At 41.5% G+C, this 23,224-nt stretch overlaps 1 protein-coding gene across 2 annotated transcripts in view; it reads left to right on the forward strand.

Moving 5' to 3' along the window:
- LOC110534281 (storkhead-box protein 2) overlaps window positions 1-22,989 on the forward strand; it is a 65,162-nt gene extending 42,173 nt beyond the window's left edge. For both annotated transcript variants that reach the window (XM_021619045.3, XM_021619046.3), the window contains exons 3-4: window positions 6,039-8,508; window positions 16,781-22,989. In XM_021619045.3, coding sequence (XP_021474720.3) covers window positions 6,039-8,508; window positions 16,781-16,985 — 2,675 coding nt within the window. In that variant the 3' untranslated portion in view covers window positions 16,986-22,989. The remainder of the gene's footprint in view (window positions 1-6,038; window positions 8,509-16,780) is intronic.
- The last annotated feature ends 235 nt before the right edge of the window (window positions 22,990-23,224 follow it).

Here is a 23,224-nt window from a genome sequence, read left to right on the forward strand (position 1 = left end):
CTGGCCACATCTGCAGTCCTCATGCCTCCTTGCAGCATGCCTAAGGCACTTTCACGCAGATAAGCAGGGACCCTGGACATCTTTCTTTTGATGTTTTCCAGAGTCAGTAGAAAGGCCTCTTTAGTGTCCTAAGTTGTCCTAAGTTTTTAAGACCTTAATTGCCTACCGTCTGTAAGATGTTAGTGTGGTGCATGTTCATTAATTGTTTATGGTTCATTGAACAAGCATGGGAAACAGTGTTTAAACCCTTTACAATGAAGATCTGTGAAGTTATTTGGATTTTTACAAATTATCTTTGAAAGACAGGGTCCTGAAAAGGGGACTTTTTTTTGCTGAGTTTATATCAACCATATTAATTTGTGGGGCATTTAGATCACAATGTTTTATTTTATTTTACTAGGCAAGTCAGTTAAGAACAAATTCTTATTTTCAATGACGGCTTAGGAACAGTGGGTTAACTGCCTTGTTCAGGGGCAAGAACAACAGATTTGTACCTTGTCAGCTTGGGGAATCGATCTTGCAACCTTTCGGGTTACTAGTCCAACGCTCTAATCACTAGGCTACGCTGCCGCCGCAAAATGTCAAAACTACAGTTGTTGCATGTGAAAACTAAAAGAATAAGTCAATCACATTTATTTATATTGCCCTTTTTATGTCAGCAGATTTCACAGTGCTTATACAGAAACCCAGCCTAAAACCCTAAACAAGCAATTCAGATGTAGAAGAAAGGCAGGAACCTATGAAGAAACCTAGTGAGGAACCAGGCTCTGAGGGGTGGCCAGTGCTCTTCTGGCTGTGCCGGATGGAGATTATAAGAGTACATGGCCATTAAGGCCAGATTGTTCTTCAAGATGTTCAAATGTTCATAGATGACCAGTATGGTAAAATAAGAAAGACATAGGACAATCTTCTGTCAGAAGATGGGAATAAAAAGCAGGATCATCTTAGAAAAGCAAAGCAACTCTGACTCGATCATGCTGTAGGTTTCAGGTAAATTAGATACACGATTTACATTAGTAAAACTTTCAGTGTGAATGATTTGAGTTTGATTTGAGTTGAATGATGATGTAATGATTAGAAGGTTGTTGGCTATTATTTGGGTAGAGAAATATGACAGCTCTAGTGATGATAGCTCTTTTAAAATATTTTAGGAATTATGTAGAATACAGTGCATTTGGAAAGTTTTCAGACCTCTTGACTTATTCTAAAATGGATTCGATTGTTATTTCACCTCTTCAATCTACACACAATAACCCATATTGAAAAAGCAAAAACAGGTTTTCAGAAATGTTTGCCATTGTAAAAAAACTGAAATGTCACATTTAGATAAGTATTCAGACCTTTTACTCAGTACTTTGTTGAAGCACCTTTGGCAGTGATTGCAGGTATGATGCTACAAGCTTGGAACACCTGTATTCGGGGAGTTTCTACAATTCTTCTTTGCAGATCCTCTCAAGCTCTGTCAGGTTGGATGGGGAGGGTCGCTGCACAGCTATTTTCAGGTCTCTCCAGAGATGTTTGATCGGGTTCATGTCCAGGCGCTGGATGGGCCACTCAAGGACATTGAGACTTGTCCCAAAGCCACTCCTGCATTGTCTTGACTGTGTGCTTCGGATCGTTGTCCCCAGTCTGAGGTCCTGAACGCTCTCGAGCAGGTTTTCATCAAGGTTCTCTCTCTACTTTGCTCTGTTCATCTTTCCCCCGATCCCGTCCCTGCCGCTGAAAATCATCCCAACAGCATGATGCTGCCACCGTCTGATGCCAGGTTTCCTCCAGGTGTGATGCTTTGCATTCAGGCCAAGGAGTTTCATGAGACCAGAGAATCTTGATTCTCATAGTCTGCGAGTCCTTTAGGTGCCTTTTGGAAAACTCCAAGCAGGCTGTCATGTGCCTTTTACTGGGGAGTGGCTTCCGTCTGGCCACTCTACCACAAAGGCCTGATTTGGTGGAGTGCTGCAGAGATGGTTGTCCTTCTGGAAGGTTCTCCCATCTCCACAGAGGAACACTGGAGCGCTGTCAGAGTGACCATCGGGTTCTTGGTCACCTCCCTGACCAAGGCCCTTCTCCCCGATTGCTCAGTTTTTTTTGGGGCAGCCAGCTCTAGGACGAGTCTTGGTGGTTCCAAACTTCTTCCATTTAGGAATGATGGAGGCCACTGTCTTCTTGGGGACCTTCAATGATGCAGACATTTTTTGGGACACTTTCTCAGATCTGTTCCTCGGCACAATCCGGTTTCGTGGGGCTCTACGGATGATTCCTTCAACCTCATGGCTTGGTTTGTGCTCTGTCAACTGTGGGACCTACACACATGAGGTGTGTGCCTTTCCAAATCATGTCCAATCAATTGCATTTACCACAGATGGACTCCAATCAAGTTCTAGAAACATCTCAAGGATGATCAATGGAAACAGGGTGCACATGAGCTCAATTTCAAGTCTCATAGCAAAGAGTCTGAATACTTATGTAAATGAGGTATGTTTTCTACATTGTACATTTGCAAAAATGTCAACCTGTTTTTGCTTTAATTATGGGATATATGTCGATTGATGATAAAATATTTAATACATTTTAGAATAAGGCTATAAAGTAAAAGAATGTGGAAAAAGTCTAGGGGTTTGAAAACTTTCTGAATTAACTGTATGTAGACCTACTGATAGCTAGCTTTAGGCTAAAAGTACATTTCCCGAAGAAAATGTTTGTTTTAACTTCTTATGGTTGCAGGGGCAGTATTGAGTAGCTTGGATGAGAGGTGCCCAGAGTAAACAGGCATATTTATTATTAGTATTGGATAGAAAACACTCCGAAGTTTTTAAAACTGTTTGAATGATTTCTGTGAGTATAACAGGCACCTGAGAAATCCAAACAGGAAGTGAGAAATCTGAGGTTGGTCGATTTTCAACCCAGGCCCTATTGAATTCACAGTGGGATATGGATGCAGTTGCACTTCCTATGGCTTCCACTAGATGTCAACCATCTTTAGAAACTTGAATGAGGCTTCTACTGTGTTGTGGGGCTGAATAAGACCTGAATGAGTCAGGTTCCTGGCAGAGAGCCATTTCCTGGTCACGGACATTTCACATGATATCTACCTGTGTTCCATGACTTCTCTGGACACAAAGGAATTCTCCGGTTGGAACTTTATTGAACATTTATGATAACAACACCCTAAAGATTGATTATATACTTAGTTTGAAATGTTTCTTCGACCTGTAATACAACGTTTTGAAGTTGTTGTCCAAAGTTATGCTGGACCTGCATGAGCGTTTGGATATGTGTACCTAACGCCCTAACAAAAGTAGCTACTTGGATATAAATAATGGACATTATCGAACAAATCAAGCATTTATTGTGGAACTAGGATTCCTGGGAGTGCATTCTGATGAAGATCATCAAAGGTAAGGGAATATTTATAATGTGATTTCTGGTTTCTGTTGACTCCAACATGGCGGATTGTTTTATTTATTTTCTGAGCACCTTCTCAAATTATTGCATGGTTTGCTTTTTCCTTAAAGTTTAAAAAAAATCTGACACAGCGGTTGTATTAAGGAGAGGTATATCTATAATTCCATGTGTATAACTTGTATTATCATCTACATTTATGATGAGTATTTCTGTTGAATCGATGTGGCTATGCAAAATCACTGGATGTTTTTGGAACTAGTGAACGTAACGCGCCAATGTAAACTCTGATTTTTTTATATAAATATGAACTTTATCAAACATACATGTATTGTGTAACATGAAGTCCTATGAGTGTCATCTGATGAAGATCATCAAAGGTTAGTGATTAATTTTATCTATATTTGTGCTTTTGTGACTCCTCTCTTTAGCTGGAAAAATGGCTGTGTTTTTCTGTGGCTTGGTGGTGACCTAACATAATCGTTTGTGGTGCTTTCGCTGTAAAGCCTATTTGAAATCGGACACTGTGGTGGGATTAACAACAAGATTACCTTAAAACGGTATAAGATGCATGTGTGTTTGAGGAATTTTAATTATGAGATTTCTGTTGTTTTGAATTTGGTGCCCTGCACTTTCACTGGCTGTTGTCATATCGATCCCGCTAACGGGATTGCAGCCATAAGAAGTTTAAAGTATGTATGGTTTTGAAATATGTTATAGTAGTGGTAGTGTCTGCAGTAGTAATGATGGTGACTGATTATAGTTGGAAAAAGTAGGTAGATGAAAAGATAGAATAGCCTGAATATATGAATGTTGGTTTGGTTTATCTAGCTCGAACGGTTCAAGAATAATTTTATTGAAATGTATGCAAATGTATATAGTTATAGTTGATAAATCTTTCAAATAATTTGAAATTTGGATAGCCTGAACATGTGAAAGATGGTGGTAGTATCTGCAATAGTAATGGTGTTTTTTTAATATTTGTACATTTTATTTAACTAGGAAAGTCAGATATTAAGAACAAATACTTATTTACAATGACGGCCTACACCGGCCAAACCCTAACCCAGACGACTCTGGGCCAATTGTGCGCCGGCCTATGGCACTCCCAATCAGGGCCGGTTGTGATACAGCCTGAAATTTAACCAGGGTCTGTAGTGATGCCTCTAGCACTGAACATTGGGTTTGTGTCTCTAGCTTGAACGGTTCAAGAGTTACCCAACAACAATAATTGTATTATATGCTAATGTATTCTCCTTCAAGTAGTTATAATTTATAGTGGAGCCCATTGCTAGACCAGAGTTAGTGAGAACCAGAGCTAGCTAGCTATGCCCAGGACCAGAGCTGGGGTCAGAGGAAGTGCAGACCAGACTGGTAGTTGTGGTCAGTAGGTCTGTAGTTGTGGTCAGTAGTTGTGTTGCAGGATCATTGGGCCCTACAGTATAGATGTGGTCAGTACTTGTGGTCTATATGTGGTCAGCAGTTGTGTGGTTGTGGTCAGCAGTTGTGTGGTTCAGTTGTTTTGTGATCAGTGGTTGTGGTCAGTAGTTTTGATCAGTAGTTTGGTAAGTAGCTGTATATTCAGTAGTCGTGTGGTTGTGGTCAGTAGTTTAGGTCAGTAGTTGTGTGGTTTTGGTCATTAGTTTAGGTCAGTAGTTGTGGGGTTGTGGTCAGTAGTTTTGGTCAGTGGTTTAGTAAGTAGTTGTTTAGTAAGTAGTTGTTTATTCAGTAGTTGTGTGGTTGTGCCAGTAGTTGTGGTCAGTGGTTGTGGTTCAGTAATTGTGTGGTTGTGGTCATTAATTTAGGTCAGTGGTTGTGGTCAGTAGTTGTGGTTTGGTAAGAAGTTTTGTGGTGTGGTCAGTAGTTTTTTGGTTGTGGTCAGTAGTTGTGTGGTTCAGTAGTTGTGTGGTCAGGAGTTATAGTCTGTAGTTGTGGTAAGTAGTTGTGTGGTTGTGGTCAGTAGTTTTGGTCAGCAGTTTTGGTCAGTAGTTTTCTAGTTGTGGTCAATAGTTGTGTGGTCAGTAGTTGTGGTCATAACTCCTGAGTTATGGTCTGTAGTTGTGTTGGGGTCAGTAGTTGTGCGGTTCTGGTCAGTAGTTATTTGGTTCAGTGGTTGTGGTCAGGAGTTATGGTCTGTAGTTGTGTTGTGGTCAGTAGTTGTGGGCATTAGTTGTGGTAATTAGTTGTGTTAATTAGTTGTGTGGTTGTGATCAGTAGTTATTGTCCGTGGTTGTGGTCAGTGGTTGTGGTCAGTAGTTTTGTGGTTGTGGTCCGTCGTTTTGTGGTTGTGGTCAGTCATTGTTTGGTTCAGTAGTTGTGTGGTCAGTAGTTGTGTGGTTAAGTAGTTGTGTGGTCAGTAGTTGAGATCAGTGGTTGTGGGCATTAGTCGTGGTCTGTAGCTGTGTTGTGTGGTGTGTAGTGGTATGTTGTGGTTGTGGGTAGTAGTTGGTTGTGGTCAGTAGTTGTGGTCAGTAGTGGTCAGTAGCTGTGGGCAATAGTTGTGTGGTTGTGGTCAATAGTTGTATGGTTGTGATCAGTGTCTAAACTACAATTGTTGTGTTTGAAAACTGCAATAAGAAGTGATCGGGTGAAATATGTAAATGTAAAACTTGTCTTTCCCCCGTCTGTGTTTCTCTCAGGTGTTCCAACACCGAGCTCGGAGATTCTGCGACACACCCTAAACATGCTGGTGCGAGAGAGGAAAATCTACCCAACACCTGAGGGATACTTCATTGTTACTCCCCAGACCTACTTTATCACCCCCAACCTCATCCGATCCAACAGCAAGTGGTACCACCTGGACGACTGGCAGCAGCAACAGCAGCAGCAGTGTACCTCCCCACAGTCGGGCACCATCACGCCCTCTACCCCGGGCTGCGTGAGGGAGAGGCCCAACCAGAAGAACCACGGGGACTCATACAACACGTACCGCGATGATACGCCCATCCCTCAAGCCCCCACTTACCAGAGGAAGTCTCCCAAGGAGCCTCGGGGAGACCCCCCCTCCTACCCTCAGCCCCCTCCGGCTCCCATTCAGATGCCGACGTCACAGTTGCAAGATCCTTTGACGGACAAGAGCAAGAGTAATGCCCCCTTCCCCTACAAGACCGACACACTGACCAAAAAAAAGGAGGGTGGTGGCGGCAGCAGTGCCGAGAAGCAGTCAAAGAAGTTTGGGCTGAAGCTGTTCAGGTTGAGCTTCAAGAAGGACAAGCTGAGGCAGCTGGCCACGTTCTCGGCCCAGTTCCCTCCCGAGGAATGGCCCCTCCGCGATGAAGATGCGCCTGCCATCACCATCCCCCGCACTGTGGAGATGGAGATCATCCGGCGGATCAACCCGGACCTGACGGTGGAGAATGTGGCGCGCCACACGGCCGTGATGAAGAGACTGGAGGAGGAGCGTGCACAGAGGAGAAAAGCAGGCAGCTCGGCTGAGCACAGTGCACGCAGCCGGAGGAGTCGTGGTCACCGTCGGGTGCCGCACGGCAAGTCCCGTTCACACAGCAAGACGCGCGCCTCCCGGGGCAACCCTTCCGATAGTTCCAACCTGGACATGGCCATGGTAGACAGGGATTACAGCCGCTTCTTCAGCCACTCGCTGGTGCGCTCCCCGCGTGAGGCCATGTACACCTTGGAGCGCAAAAGAAGTGGTGGGACTTATGTAGTCCACAGCAACCCCAACATCACAGAGTCCCACTTCCCCATCACCCCGGAGTGGGACGTGTCCGGGGAGTTAGCGAAAAGGAGGACAGAGATGCCTTTCCCCGAGCCCTCGCGCGGGACGTCTAGCGGGAGAGTGCACCGAAGCCACAGTCACACTCAAGAAGGAAGGAAGTCACGTGACGAGCTGACCGACCAGGCTAAGGAAAGGTCCCGCTCCATGGATAACGCTTTGAGCCCTCTGGACGGAATGGGCCCCTCCTCTTTGGGGATGTCAGAGGACTATGAGCGTAGTCCCGATGAACGAAGTCGTTACTACACAGACGATGGGACTTTGCGGGCCTCCCAGAAGTCTCCCCACTACTCAAGGATCATGTTCTCGGCTGCTAAGTTCAATTCTGAAATGTGTGTGCCTGATGTGGGGAAGGGGAGCCTAGGGAAGGGGAGCCTAGGGAAGGGGAGCCTAGGGAAGGGGAGCCTAGGGAAGGGGAGCTTGGACGAGTCTAGGATCCGAAGCCCACTGGAAAGGAATAAGAGCAGAGACAGCTTGCCGGCCTACAGTGATCTGAAGGGACTCTCGCCCAAGTCCTCGGCGGACGACTACTTCCAGTGCAATACGTCAAACGAAACAATCCTTACCGCCCCTTCACCTCTGTCAAAAGCAGACCACGACACGTTAACCTCGTCTGAGGGAATCCGGAAGGGCACTCCAGCCGATCGCCACACCCCTCACCTTACCTCTCCCCTCACGATGGAATACAAAGAGGACTCTTTGGCAAAGGGGCAAAATGGCTCAAACCGATCAACACCAAGCCAGACCCCAGAGCCCATGACTAACGGACGTTTGACACAACACCAACACAACGTAGACCCTGGAGGGGGAGGCGGTGGTGGCGTGGCAGACAAGAGGAAGGAGATCTTCAGCAAGGACACTTTGTTCAAGCCTCCACACAACACATTGACTGCAGGCTACGTGGAGGGCACCTACACCAAGTCGGGCACCCTGCGAAAGACCCCACACATCAAATCAGCCGAGGTCCTTGACAATCTAGAGGCCCAGCAGCCTTCGAATTCAGCAGCTTCCCCCGCTTCCGCCCTGGTCTCCCAGGGCTCCGAGCCAGTGGTCCCGTCAGCCTCCGAGGCCGCCTTTGACTACTACAATGTGTCGGATGATGACGAGGAGGTGATGGCGGAGGACACCGCGCGGAAGGAGTTAGTGGTGGCAGAGGGCAAAGGGCATGGGGAGGGTGGGGGTGGAGTTGGAACCATGCAGTGGCTTCTGGAGCGGGAGAAAGAGCATGATCTGCAGCGCAAGTTTGAGACTAACCTCACGCTGCTCAGCCCCAAGGAGACAGAAAACAGTAGCAGCCAGAAGTCAGCGCATTCAGCACGTCTGGATAGTATGGACAGCAGCAGCGTGACTGTGGACAGTGGATTCAACTCCCCAAGGTAAGCTGAACCTAGTCTGTCCACTACAGCAACCAGAGGTTTATGACCAAAGAATACATATAGAAAGTGGATATCAATCAAAATCTGTAAAATGTAAACACAACTGGAGACAACTTTTGGAGGTATGTTTTGTACACTCCACTACGTATTTATTTGCACAGTGACACTAAATATTTGAATTTGGCTCTTTACACCAGCATTTTGGATTTGAGATCAAATATTTTATATGTGGCGACAGTACAAAATGTCACCTTTTATCTGAGTGTATTTTCATGCCTGTTTTACTGTTTAGATAATGAATGCAATTTATGTAACTAGTCCCTCCATTTGAAGGTGTCATTCATTTATATTCAATTTAGTCAAAAGTTTAGTATTTGGTCCCATATTCCTAGCATGCAATGACTACATTAAGCTTGCAACTCTACAAACGTATTGGATGCATTTGCAGTTTGTTGATCTCAAATCCAAAATGCTGGAGGATAGAGACAAATTAAAAGTTTTAGCATCACTGTCCAAATAAATACGTATGTTTTTGGCACAACATTGTTACGGTATCTTACAATTTTTTTTTATTTAACCTTTAAGGCAAGTCAGTTAAGAATAAATTAATATTTACAATGATGGCCTTTTGCCTATCTAGCAAAACAGTGTAGGATCAGTTGCTAACTAACTGTAAAGAACTCGCTAACTGTGGGGGAAAACATTTCACTTACTTAGTTAGCCAGGTAGTGTACCTCTATTTTCTAGCAAACGTAATGTTGCCTCCCAAAGGGATAAGGTGGTTCCACTAAGGTTTTATTTTGATGTTTGTGATGTGTCCGCTTTCCAAGCGTATTAGCATTAGTAGAACAGACCCATTCTAAGCAATGTACACAGTAGTAGCATGCCAGTGGCTTGGCCATCCTATCCATGCATCATGTTACCACACACACTTGCTCAGAGCAGCTGTGTTTAGAATGGTATTAAAGTGATACTTCAAGATTTTTCCAATGAGGTCCTTTATCTACTTCCCTGGAGTCAGATGAACTCGTGGATACCATGTTTATGTCTGTAAGTCCAGTATGAAGTAAGCTAACTAGCGTTAGCATAATGACTGGAGGTTCAGGAGTAAAAATTAGCTTAAGTCACAAAATAAGTTGTGATTTTTGAATGACTACCTCATCTACAGTATGTACCCCACACATACAATTATCTGTAAGATCCCTGAATTTCAAACACGGATTGAACCAGAAAGACCAGGGAGGTCTGCCAATGCCTCGCAAAAAAGGGCACCTGGTAGATGGGTAAATAAAATAAGACATTGAATATCCCTTACATTTTGGATGGTTTATCAATACACCCAGTCACTACAAAGATACAGGTGACCTGTATCTTTGAGAGGAAGGAAGGAAACCGCTCAGATATTTCATCATGAGGCCAATGGTGACTTTAAAACAGTTAAAGTTTAATGGCTGTGATAAGAGAAACTGAAGATGGAACAACAATATTGTAGTTACTCCACAATACTAACCTAATTGACAGAGTCAAAAGAAGGAAGCCTGTACAGAATAAAAAAACATTCCAATATATGCATCCACTGTTTGCAATAAGTCACTAAAGTTATATTGCAAACAATGTGGCAAAGCAATTACATTTTTGTCCTGAATACAAAGTGTTATGTTTGGGGGAAATCCAATACAACACATTACTGAGTTCCACTCTCCATATGTTCAAGCATAGTGGTGGCATCATGTTATGGGTATGCTTGTAATTGTTAAGGACTGGGGAGTTTTTCAGGATAAAAAAGAAACGGAATGCCACTAATCACATTCAAAATCCTAGAGAAAAACCTAGCTCAGTCTGCTTTCCACCAGACACTGGGAGATTAATTCACCTTTCAGCAGGACAATAACCTAAAATACAGGGCCAAATTTCCACTGGAGTTTCTTACCAAGAAGACAGTGAATGTTCCTGAGTGGCCGAGTTACAGTTTTGACTTAGATCTGCTTGAGAATCTATGGCAAGACCTAAAAATGGTTGAATAGTACTGATCAATTTGACAGAGTTTGAAGAATTTTGAAAGTAATAGTGGCCAAATGCTTGCTTAATCCAGGTATTCAAAGTTTGTAGAGACTAACCCAGAATGACTCACAACTGTAATTGCTGCCAAAGGTGATTCTAACATGTATGTTACTGTTGTATCTTTAATGAATCTTTTACAAATGTCAGAATTTTTCTTTCACTTTGACATTAGAGTATTTGGTATAGATCGTTGACAAAAAATGACAATTAAATCCATTTTAATCCCACTTTGTAACACAACAAAATGTGGACAAAGTCAAGGGGTGTTAATACTTTATGATAGCACTGTACAGTGGGGCAAAAAAGTATTTAGTCAGCCACCAATTGTGCAAGTTCTCCCACGTAAAAATATGAGAGAGGCCTGTAATTTTCATCATCACTTCAACTATGACAGACAAAATGAGAAAAAAAATCCAGAAAATCACATTGTAGGATTTTTAATGAATTTATTAGCAAATTATGGTGGAAAATAAGTATTTGGTCAATAACAAGTCAATCTCAATACTTTGTTATATACCCTTTGTTGGCAATGACAGAAGTCAAACGTTTTCTGTCAGACTTGCTGGGCAACACGGACTTTCAACTCCCTCCAAAGATTTTTCTATGGGGTTGAGATCTGGAGACTGGCTAGGCCACTCCAGAACCTTGAAATGCTTCTTACGAAGCCACTCCTTCGTTGCCCGGGCGGTGTGTTTGGGATCATTGTCATGCTGAAAGACCCAGCCACGTTTCATCTTCCATGCCCTTGCTGATGGAAGGAGGTTTTCATTCAAAATCTCACGATACATGTCCCCATTCATTCTTTCCTTTACACGGACGGATCAGTCGTCCTGGTCCCTTTGCAGAAAAACAGCCCCAAAGCATGATGTTTCCACCCCCATGCTTCACAGTAGGTATGGTGTTCTTTGGATGCAACTCAGCATTCTTTGTCCTCCAAAAATGACGAGTTGAGTTTTTACCAAAAAGTTATATTTTGGTTTCATCTGTACATATGACATTCTCCCAATTTTCCCAAATGCTCTCTAGCAAACTTCAGACGGGCCTGGACATGTACTGGCTTAAGCAGGGGTACACGTCTGGCACCGCAGGATTTGAGTCCCTGGCGGCGTAGTGTGTTACTGATGGTCCCAGCTCTCTGCAGGTCATTCACTAGGTCCCCCCGTGTGGTTCTGGGATTTTTGCTCACCGTTCTTGTGATCATTTTGACCCCACGGGGTGAGCTCTTGCGTGGAGCCCCAGATCGAGGGAGATTATCAGTGGTCTTGTATATCTTCCATTTCCTAATAATTGTTGATTTCTTCAAACCAAGCTGCTTACCTATTGCAGATTCAGTCTTCCCAGCCTGGTGCAGGTCTACAATTTTGTTTATGGTGTCCTTTGACATCTCTTTGGTCTTGGCCATAGTGGAGTTTGGAGTGTGACTGTTTGAGGTTGTGGACAGGTGTCTTTTATACTGATAACAAGTTCAAACAGATGCCATTAATACAGGTAACGAGTGGAGGACAGAGGAGCCTCTTAAAGAAGAAGTTACAGGTCTGTGAGAGCCAGAAATATTGCTTGTTTGTAGGTGACCAAATACTTATTTGCAAATAAATTCATAAAAAATCCTACAGTGTGATTTTCTGGATTTTTTTCCTTCTAATTTTGTCTGTCATAGTTGAAGTGTACCTATGATGAAAATTACAGGCCTCTCATCTTTTTAAGTGGGAGAACTTGCACAATTGGTGGCTGACTAAATACTTTTTTTGCCCCACTGTATATGTCACTTTGAGCTATATTCGATTTAGTAATGTTTTTTTGAAAGACGCATAATTGGCTTAGTAGTGTTTCTTACTTTGTCATAAACCCAAAAACATCAGTTGCAAGGATGTTTAGATTTTTTTTTTGCTATTGTTGTCAACCTTGTGAACACAAACTAATCGTAATTAAGCCGAACCTTTTAGTTGCGGTGACCATGCTAATTAGCGGTACAAATGCTAACTAGCAGTCTTGAGCAGCATTTTAAAAAGTACGTTTTACTCTTGGTTATTGCATTTCCACCTGCAACTACCACTAAATGTCAATTACATACCAATAGAAGCAAAGGAATAAAATTCTGTCTAAATGTAACGAGTACTTTTGGGTGTCAGGGAAAATCTATGGACTAAAAATTACATTATTTTTTTTAGGAATGTAGTGAAGTAAAAGTAAAAGTTGCCATAAATGTAAATAGTAAAGTAATGTGCAGATACCCCCCAAAAAATACTTAAGTAGGACTTTAAAGGATTTTTACTTAAGTACTTCACACTGCTGTATGGTGCCCTGGAAATGTATTGTAGTTGAGTAGCCAGCCTAGGCTACTGCTCAAATGTTGCCTTAATAGGCCTACGTTTACCCCTTTGTATGGTGTTTTGTTTCAGGTTTAGTTTTTTGGTTATTCATTGTCAAGCTTTAAAAACCGAAGCCAGACTGCAACATTTTAGTAGACTAGGATGTGGCATGTGTCTGTGCACGTTTCCTCCGCTGCACTCTATAAATGGGAAACACTTACAGTTGAAGTCGGAAATTTACATACAGCTTAGCCAAATACATTTCAATTAAGTTTTCACAATTCCTGACATTTAATCCTAGTAAAATGTCCCTGTTTTAGGTCAGTTAAGATCACCACTTTATTTTAAGAATGTGAAATGTCAGAACAATAATAGAGTGAAGGATTAATTTAAACTTTTTTATTTCTTTCATAACATTCCCAGTCGGGCAGAAGTTTACATACACTCAAATAGTATTTGGTAGCATTGCCTTTAAATTGTTTAACTTGGGTCAAATGTTTCAGGTAGCCTTCCACAAGCTTCCCACCATAAATTGGGTGAATTTTGGCCCATTCCTCCTAACAGAGCTGGTGTAACTGAGTCAGGTTTGTATGCCTCCTTGCTCGCACACGCTTTTTCAGTTCTGCCCACAAATGTTCTATGGGATTGAGGTCAGGGATTTGTGATGGCCACTCCAATACCTAGACTTTGTTGTCCTTAACTTCTTGCGGATCAGTTTACCGTCCCACCTTGACAACATCCGGTGAAATTGCAGAGCGCCAATTCAAATTAAATTATGATAATTATTAAACGTTTATGAAATCACAAGTGCAATACATCAAAATAAAGCTTAACTTGTTGTTAATCCAGCCACCGTGTCAGATTTCAAAAAGCCTTCACGGTGAAAGCAAACCATACGATTATCTGAGGACAGCGCCCAGTACACAAATGCACAACAAATCATTTTCAACCAGGGAGTTGCGACACGAAAGTCAGAAATAGCGATATAATATATGCCTTACCTTTGAAGATTTTCTTCTGTTGGCACTCCAAAAGGTCCCAGTTACATTACAAATGGTCCTTTTGTTTGATAAACTCCTTTATATCCATAAAAGTTTAGCTGGCGCACTTCAGTCAATAATCCACTCGTTTTCCCTCCTTCATCATGCATACAAAATGAATCCCAAACGTTACCAATAAATTCCAAACAAGTCAATCAACGTTTATAATCAAACTTTAGGTACCCTAATACGCAAATAAACAATCAAATTTAAGACGGAGAATCGTTGTTGTCTTTACTGGAGAAAAATACCAAAGAACGCGCTCTCATTCATGCGCTTGGACCCACTACAGCCAAAATGGGAGCCACCTAGAAAAACTACAATTTCTGGGCCATTTTACAAAAACCAGTCTGACACTCTTTCTAAAGACTGTTGACATCTAATGGAAGCCCTAGGAACTGCAATCGTGCACGATTTTGCCCTATTATAAAAGTGCCAGCCATTGAAATCAGTGGTAGGATGACATTTTTTTGGGAGGGGATGGTTTGTCCTCTGGGTTTTGCCTGCCATTTCAGTTCTGTTATACTCACAGACATTATTTTAACAGTTTTAGAAACTTTAGAGTGTTTTCTATCCACATCTACCAATTATATGCATATCCTAGCTTCTGGGCCTGAGTAGCAGGCAGTTTACTTTGGGAACGCTCTTCATCTGGATGTAAAAATACCGCCCCCTATCCCAAGAGAAGTTAAGCCATTTTGCCACAACTTTGGAAGTATTCTTGGGGTCATTGTCCATTTGGAAGACCCATTTGTGATCAAGCTTTAACTTCCTGACTGATGTCCTAATAATTTTCCTCCTTCATTTTGTGAAGTGCACCAGTCCCGTGCTTCACCATCGCAACCGTGAAGCACGGTTGGGATGGTGTTCTTTGGCTTGCAAGCCTCCCCCTTTTTCCTCCAAACATAACGATGGATTGCAGTCTCTCCTTGTCCAAAGACTTCTTTCAAGGTAATGTGTAAAATTGTAATTTGGCTATCCCAAACCCCATGTGTCAAACACAAGGACCGCGGGCCGGATCCGGCATGTGACACATTTCTATCTGGCCTGGGCAATGATTTGGGTTGTCAAATCATTTTGCCGTGAAGCATACACAGCCAACATGCTGTGCTCCAAGGGCAGTGCATTGCCACACATTTCTCTTCCTAGACACACACACACAGCTCCTCCCAGACCCACAGACACCCACGAGCCAGCCAGTGCACTGTATCATATCATTACTAAACAGTTCTATTTTTGTTTCATCGGACCAGAGAACATTTCCTAAAAAATTACGATCTTTGTCCCCATGTGCAGTTGCAAACTGTAGTCTGGCTTTTTTTATGGCGGTTTTGGAGCAGTGGCTTCTTCCTTGCTGAGCGGCCTGTCAGGTTATGTCGATATAGTACTCATTTTACTGTGGATATAGATATTTTTGTACCTGTTTCCTCCAGCATCTTCACAGGGTCCTTTGCTATTGTTCTGGAATTGATTTGCACTTTTCGCACAAGTATGTTCATCTCTAGGAGACAGAACGTGTCTCCTTCCTGAGCGGTATGACGGCTGCGTGGTCCCATGGTTATTTGTACGTGCGTACTATTGATTGTACAGATGATCGTGGTACCTTCAGACGTTTGGGAATTGCTCCCAAGGATGAACCAGACTTGTGGAGGTCTACAAGTTTTTGTCTGATTTCTTTTGATTTTCCTATGATGTCAAGCAAAGAAGCACTGAGTTTGAAGGTAGGCCTTGAAATACATCCACAGGTACACCTCCAATTGGCTCAAATTATGTCAATTATCCCATCAGAAGCTTCTACATTCATGACATCATTTTCTGGAATTTTCCAAGCTTTTTAAAGGCACAGTGAACCTAGTGTATGTAAACTTCAGACTGGAATTGTGATAAGTGAAATAATATTTTGTTTATTGTTGGAAAAATGATTTGTCATGCACAAAGTAGATGTCCTAACCAACTTGCCAAAATGATAGTTTGTTGACAAGAAATTTGTGGAGTGGTTGAAAAATTAGTTTTAATGAATCCAACCTAAGTGTATGTAAACTTCAGATTTCAACTGTAACCAGCACAATTTGGGAGCGTATCAGGTTGTAATTTCTGTTGACATAAACGGTTGAGTCATCATACTTGCGTGTGTCCTGATTTATACTCATGTATGCAACTTTTTGACAACACTTTCTGTAGTACAGCAATAATGTAGTTTTAACAACACAATCAGTGCCATTAAGGAGAACAATTGGGGATGCTGCAAATGTTTAGTAATGATATGATACAGTGCACTGGCTGGCTCGTGGGTGTCTGTGGGTCTGGGAGGAGCTGTGTGTGTGTGTCTAGGAAGAGAAATGTGTGGCAATGCACTGCCCTTGGAGCACAGCATGTTGACTGTGCATGCTTCACGGCAAAATGATTTGACAACCCAAATCATTGCCCAGGCCAGATAGAAATGTGTCACAGGCCGGATCCGGCCCGCGGTCCTTGTGTTTGACACATGGGGTTTGGGATAGCCAAATTACAATTTTACACATTACCTTGAAAGAAGTCTTTGGACAAGGAGAGACTGCAATCCATGCGTTGGTTTATTTAAACTAGCCTTTGCACCCAACCGCTAATATTATTCTAACCAAAACACAATGTCCCCAAGTTAGTATGGTGTAAATTGCATGCCCAAATCCTCCCAAAGTAACTTTCAACTAAGTCATAGAGCTACACAATCCCATTTTTGGTTAGAAAATGAAGCTGTTGGTGGCAGTGGCTAGTTTGCTTCCCACTTATTGCAAATCTCCGTTGTCCCCATCCTCTAATTTTCTTTCTCTCCTCTCCTTCTCTTTACTACACGGACGTGTCTCCCTATTACTGTCGTGGCAGGACACGTGAAAGTCTGGCTTCCAACACGTCGAGCATCATGGAGAGCAATAGACGACAGAATCCAGCATTGAGTCCGGGCCACATGGGCACCACCAGCAACGGTCCGCCGTTCAGCTTTCGCGCCATTCCTGAACCCCCCCGTACCGCACAGCCTGAGAAACTGCAGAAGTCTTCAACCTGCCTGGCGTCCATCACCAGCGTCTGACCTGATATACAGACAGACAGACATTAAGGCCTGAGATGGAGGAGGTGGATTATTAAGGTTATGGTAGGGACCGTTGGGGGTAATGGGCAGGGGGGTGGAGAAGGCAGAAGTTGGGTCACATTGTGCCCCCACCTTCTCCTCACCCATCCACACACACATGTCCACCCTCCCTCACCCAACCCCCAGAAAATCCAACTACTACTGGGACTGTTAACCTCACAGGCATGGCTTCCAGAGACTGTTCCCACAGCTTCAAAAACTTCACTGCAAAAAAACAAACAAACAAACAAAATGACAACCATGAAATAACAAAAACTATCCTGACCAGATTAATTTTGTCTCCCATTGCAAGAGAGCTGATCAGGAATTATCTTGATTTGGATTATATCAACTTTGATTTTTTGGGGGGGATTTCCAGATTCCTCAGTGTTGGTATTAGAGAAATGTTGATACATTTAGGATTGGAGTCACATTTGGGAAAATCTATACTTTTACATGTTATTTCCAATCCATGTCCAATGAAATGTTTTCTATCAAGAATTAGAAATAATTTATCAGGAGAATTATCATATTTGTATGTTGATGCACAGTATTAAAAATAATGAAAGAAGAGATGAGAAGGTGGAAAGGCAAAATGTCAGAGGTTCCGATTTGTGTAGCGCAAAGCAAAATAGGCTATTGTAGTTCTATCCATACAGTATAATTTATTCATAAGTACAATAATGTATACTCAAATCTTTTTTTTATATTTAAATGACCAAAATGAAATCGTTAAAACGAATATTGACAATTTAGTAAGGGAAAACAGTTGTTTTACATTGTTAGTTGAATTATTAAGTTTCCATCCTGAAGCACTAATGTGCCTTTTCTGTGGTATTTATGACTAAATTAAAAAAAATATATCTTTATCCAACATATAATCTCAGGTCATAAGAATATTTTCTTGAACACACGCACACACACTCTGTCTGTAATCTTGTTGGAGGTGTGTGAGGAGTTGGCCTCGCTAATTAGTGGCTTGCTGAGTGTTGTAATTGGTTTGACAGGACTTTACTTTTATGTTTGTTTCAGATGTGTTTGCCTTTTCACAACATGTTTGCCAGAGTATGCATAGATAGACCATAAAATAAATGGTTGCAGCGGGTGCAAATTGTAACTATATATCCCAGGGGTATAGGACAGACAAACACCTTGTTTCCCTTAACATGTTTATCACTATCATTGCCAGAGCCATCAAGGCATTTATACAACTTATGTCTGCGGTGTTTATCTGAAATGAAGTGTTTTATGAAATTGTTCAGCTCCTAAATTGTTTTGCAAATTGCAAAATCTCTCCAAATATTAGAGCATGCGGACTAGTGATGGCTACCTTGCAAGAGAATAGTGAAGAGTTATTGCAGTCTTGCCTCTTTATTCACAATATTGTTTGTATCACAATACTGTAAGTATCGTGTATTGGAATTTTGTTTATCTTGTACAGGTGCTAAGATTTCTATAATGAAACGCTCTATTCAATCCGTAACGCTGAAGATCTGCTTTATAGCGTGACTGACAATTAAAGGCAATGTTTTGAAAGGACTTTACTTTATTGTAAATTGTCCAGAAACAAGTCCATACATCAAAGCTACATTAGGGGTTAAGTTAATGACCTCCCACATGCAGAATTGCAATGTGCATTATTGAAGGAATTGATATATTTATGATGCCCATAAAACACAGTAAGTTTATCAATCTTGCATGATAGTGATCAATTAATGAACTACACATCCAATTGTACAATTGTATTCACTTCTACTTTGAAACTCTTTAAAAAAAAGTTATCAACAGTCTCCTCCCAGTGGGCAAAAATGTTGGTTGAAATGTGATTAAAGTTATGTCATATAACCTGACTACAACCAGTTAAAGATACCTTTTTCATAACAACATCAAGATGCCTGGGAAAGACTGCATAACCTGAATACAACGAGGTAAAGGTGTCTTTTTATGGTAGTTAAAAAAATATAAAAACATTATTTTACAGTCATTAGCTAATGACCTAACAAAATATGACCATGACATCACAAAATGTGAACCTGACGGCACTACAACCGGTTTTGCCCGCTGGGATGATTGTAAGGCAAGAAGATTCCATTTTTGTCATGACACAAAACAGTGGTGTTCATTATAAAACAAGTGACATATCAACATGCTCGTGAATGTCATATATCACAAAGGCTATGTCAATCACTTAATCAATGTCTGGTAACTATAGGCCAATGGATGATCATGATCACACTTGATAAAAGATTCTGTGAAATCCTAGATTATTATCAAGTTAGTAACAGTGAGACGGAGTGGAGACAAAGGGAAATATAAAAAAATGGATAATGTAGATTAATCAATATAAGCATAGATTTTGTTTGCAGCCTCCATACAAAACTAGCTTGCTATTCAAGCCAGTTGCTGAGGCCGTAGTTAGTTCGTTTTGTTTTCCTAACGTGTCTTTAGCATTATGTCTGCTATCAGAGATGGTGCTGGAATAATTTCTGGCCTTTTGGTAGCCTATTTGATTGGCAGGAGTCTTCCTTAGTCTATACTCATTTATTGATAGTCTTGCTCACCAAAGGCCGGATGCAACATTTAGAAAGTTATAGATAATGAGGGTTGTTTGTAAAAGTTGTTTCTAACTGCTTACAGATAAATGTTGTGAGGGGAGCAACAATCATCAGAAAATCCACAGTGTTTAAACGTTACCGACATAGTTTAGGATGATTAGCCCTGAAGGTCTAGTGGGCATCTTATCTAATTAAAACATTAAGGTGTAACTGCTGGTAACGTGTTTAAAGATATTTATTTCATGGCTAATAAGCTATACTAGCCAAAGTCCATGAAATATACTGTATGTCTTTTTATTTACATTATTTTTAAAGAAGGGAATGCAATGCCACGTTCAAAGTTAGACATTTTAGCAATGAAAATACATTTACAATAGCCTATACTAGAGAACATCTACAAGTGATACTTTTGGATTGTTGAAAATCTTTGAAGTCAGTAAGAACCAGATCTGAGTTCAAATACCATTTGAAATCTCTCAAATACTTTGAGGTTTTGTGTTAGCCTGCCTGGTGTACCAGGAGGGTGCCGTTTGCACTTTTGGGACTTTTGCAACAGGCAAACTCAATCAAGCACAACTAAGGTATTTGAAATGATTTTAAACCTAGGTTTGAAGAACCTGGACCTCATGATTATTGGGTTATTTCTTTCAGTGAATGTGTGCCTCGAGTGATTTGACTATAGTCAATTGACAAAGGTTCCGGGAAATGTTACTATACTCCATTTTGGGGTAAACTATGTTTTTGGCCAAGGAATATTAGAGAGCTACAGTCATGGCCAAAAGTTTTGAGAATGACACAAATATTAATTTCCACAAAGTTTGCTGCTTCAGTGTCTTTAGATATCTTTGTCAGGTGTTACTATGGAATGCTGAAGTATAATTACTAGCATTTCATAAGTGTCAAAGGCTTTTATTGACAATTACATGAAGTTGATGCAAAGAGTCAATATTTGCAGTGTTGACACTTATTTTTCAAGACCTCTGCAATCCGCCCTGGCATGCTGTCAATTAACTTCTGGGCCACATGGCTGATGGCAGCCCATTCTTGCATAATCAATGCTTGGAATTTGTCAGAATTTGTGGGTTTTTGTTTGTCCACCCGCCTCCTTGAGGATTGACCACAAATTCTCAATGAGATTAAGGTCAGGGGAGTTTCCTGGCCATGGACCCAAAATATATGTTTTGTTCTATATATGTTTTGTTCCCCGAGCCACTTAGTTGGCACTTTTGCCCTATTCCATCATACTAGAAAGGCATTGTTCGTCACCAAACTGTTCCTGGATGGTTGGGGGAAGTTGCTCTCGGAGAATGTGTTGGTACCATTCTTTATTCATGGCTGTGTTCTTAGGCAAAATTATGAGTGAGCCCACTCCCTTGGCTGAGAAGCAACCCCACACATGAATGGTCTCAGGATGCTTTACTGTTGGCATGACACAGGACTGATGGTAGCGCTCACCTTGTCTTCTCCGGACAAGCTTTGTTCCAGATGCCCCAAACAATCGAAAAGGGGATTCATCAGAGAAAATGACTTTACCCCAGTCCTACCAATCCCTGTACCTTTTGCAGAATATCAGTGTGTCCCTGATGTTTTTCCTGGAGAGAAGTAGCTTCTTTGCTGCCCTTCTTGACACCGGGCCATCCTCCAAAAGTCCTTCGCCTCACTGTGTGTGCAGATGCACTCACACCTGCCTGCTGCCATTCCTGAGCAAGCTCTGTACTGGAGGTGCCCCGATCCCACAGCTGAATCAACTTTAGGAGACGGTCCTGGTGCTTGCTGGACTTTCTTTGGCGCCCTGAAGCCTTCTTCACAACAATTGAACCGCTCTCCTTGAAGTTCTTGATGATCCGATAAATGGTTGATTTAGGTGCAATCTCTCTATCAGCAATATCCTTGCCTGTGAAGCCCTTTTTGTGCAAAGCAATGATGACGGCACGTGTTTCCTTGCAGGTAACCATGATTGAGAGAGGAAGAACAATGATTCCAAGCACCACCCTCCTTTTGAAGTTTCCAGTCTGTTATTCTAACTCAATCAGCATGACAGATTGATCTCCAGCCTTGTCCTCGTCAACACTCACACCTGTTTAACAAGAGAATCACTGACATGTCAGCTGGTCCTTTTGTGGCAGGGCTGAAATACAGTGGAAATGCTTTTTGGGATTCAGTTCATTTGCATGGCAAAGAGGGACTTTGCAATTAATTGCAATTAATCTGATCACTCTTCATAACATTCTGGAGTATATGCAAATTGCCATTATACAAACTGAGGCAGCAGACTTTGTGAAAATTAATATTTGTGTCATTCTCAACTTTTGGCTACAACTGTATACTGTATGTCTGGCAAGCAAAGCTTATAAAGTATCTGCTAAAGGAAAGTCATGGGAGAAAGAGGATGACTGGATCCAGATTCCCACATTATTTTCATGTTGTAAGAAGAGGCTTAAGTTAAATTTAAACCACATAGCACTTTAAAGCACATTTAAAGGCAACCCTCCTGGAAAATGTATAATATTGACCGACAACAACTCACTGACGGCGCCGTTGTATTCATATAAAAAGTGAATTGTAATGAACCTTTACTTACTCAACAGTAGAGTTGAAGGTAGAAAGAGGGACAAAGGAGTTAGGCTACATGGTAGGCTTGTTACACGAGAGCTCATTTACATGAGTAAATTGGGAAATCAAATGCATTTAATTACACTGAAACCACTTACAACAGTAATTTTTTCATAGTTAGTGGACCATTTGTTAATCCAGCTATAATGTAGCTACTACATTATTATGGTCAAACATTCTTCTGCAGTGTGACCTAATCCTTCATCAGTGATAAATAAACAAGTTTAGTGCTCCTCTGCTTTACCGTCTCCATTTGTAGACCTGGACTTTTGTGCACTGTCACTAAACTATAATGTTGTAGTAGACAAAATAGGAATGCAACACTTCCTCCAATGAAAACATTATATGGAAATGATATTGTTAACGTCAACTACTTATTTTACTGTACAGACTAAACATCATACAACTGACTACATTTTTTGTGTTGTTTTTCCCCTTGCATTGAAGTAAGCTGCCTTAATAAAAACACCCTTGTGAATAATTGGCACAAACATTATACAACTGCAGAAGACATGGCAGTATGTATCTAAATGTGCATATTGGCTAGTGTGATGATGATGATGATTATAATGGGACAAAGAGGAATTCTGCTTTCAGACATTGCAGTGCGGGTCATCATCTACTGCACTTCTACTGTGATGTTTGTTTATTTGTTTATGAGGACACACAAGGTACAGGTTTTAATCTCCTCGCCAATGTTTCAGTACAAAGTAATGGACTTGTATCGAGTGACCCTATATAACGACATCAATATCGAACTTTGTAAAATACATTTCAATAAAACCTCCCACTACCGCGTATGGATTATTCATTCTCCAATCTAAAGTTATGCTTGCATTCAGTGCTTTGAATGCATTTTAGGGGCATATTCCCCACTGTGTCAACTGTGCAGCTATTGCTGCTCGAATTACAATAAAGAACAGGTGGGGTCCTGTGTCCAATGATTGGATAATGCTTGAAAAGTGTGTTGGTGCAGCCTGCTCTCATAGACTAGACGTTACATAGTAAACGGTAAATCCGAGACACTCGTAT

This window comes from Oncorhynchus mykiss, chromosome 10 (assembly GCF_057628025.1).
Source record: "Oncorhynchus mykiss isolate SJ-2025 chromosome 10, ASM5762802v1, whole genome shotgun sequence".
Taxonomy (NCBI): Eukaryota; Metazoa; Chordata; class Actinopteri; order Salmoniformes; family Salmonidae; genus Oncorhynchus; species Oncorhynchus mykiss.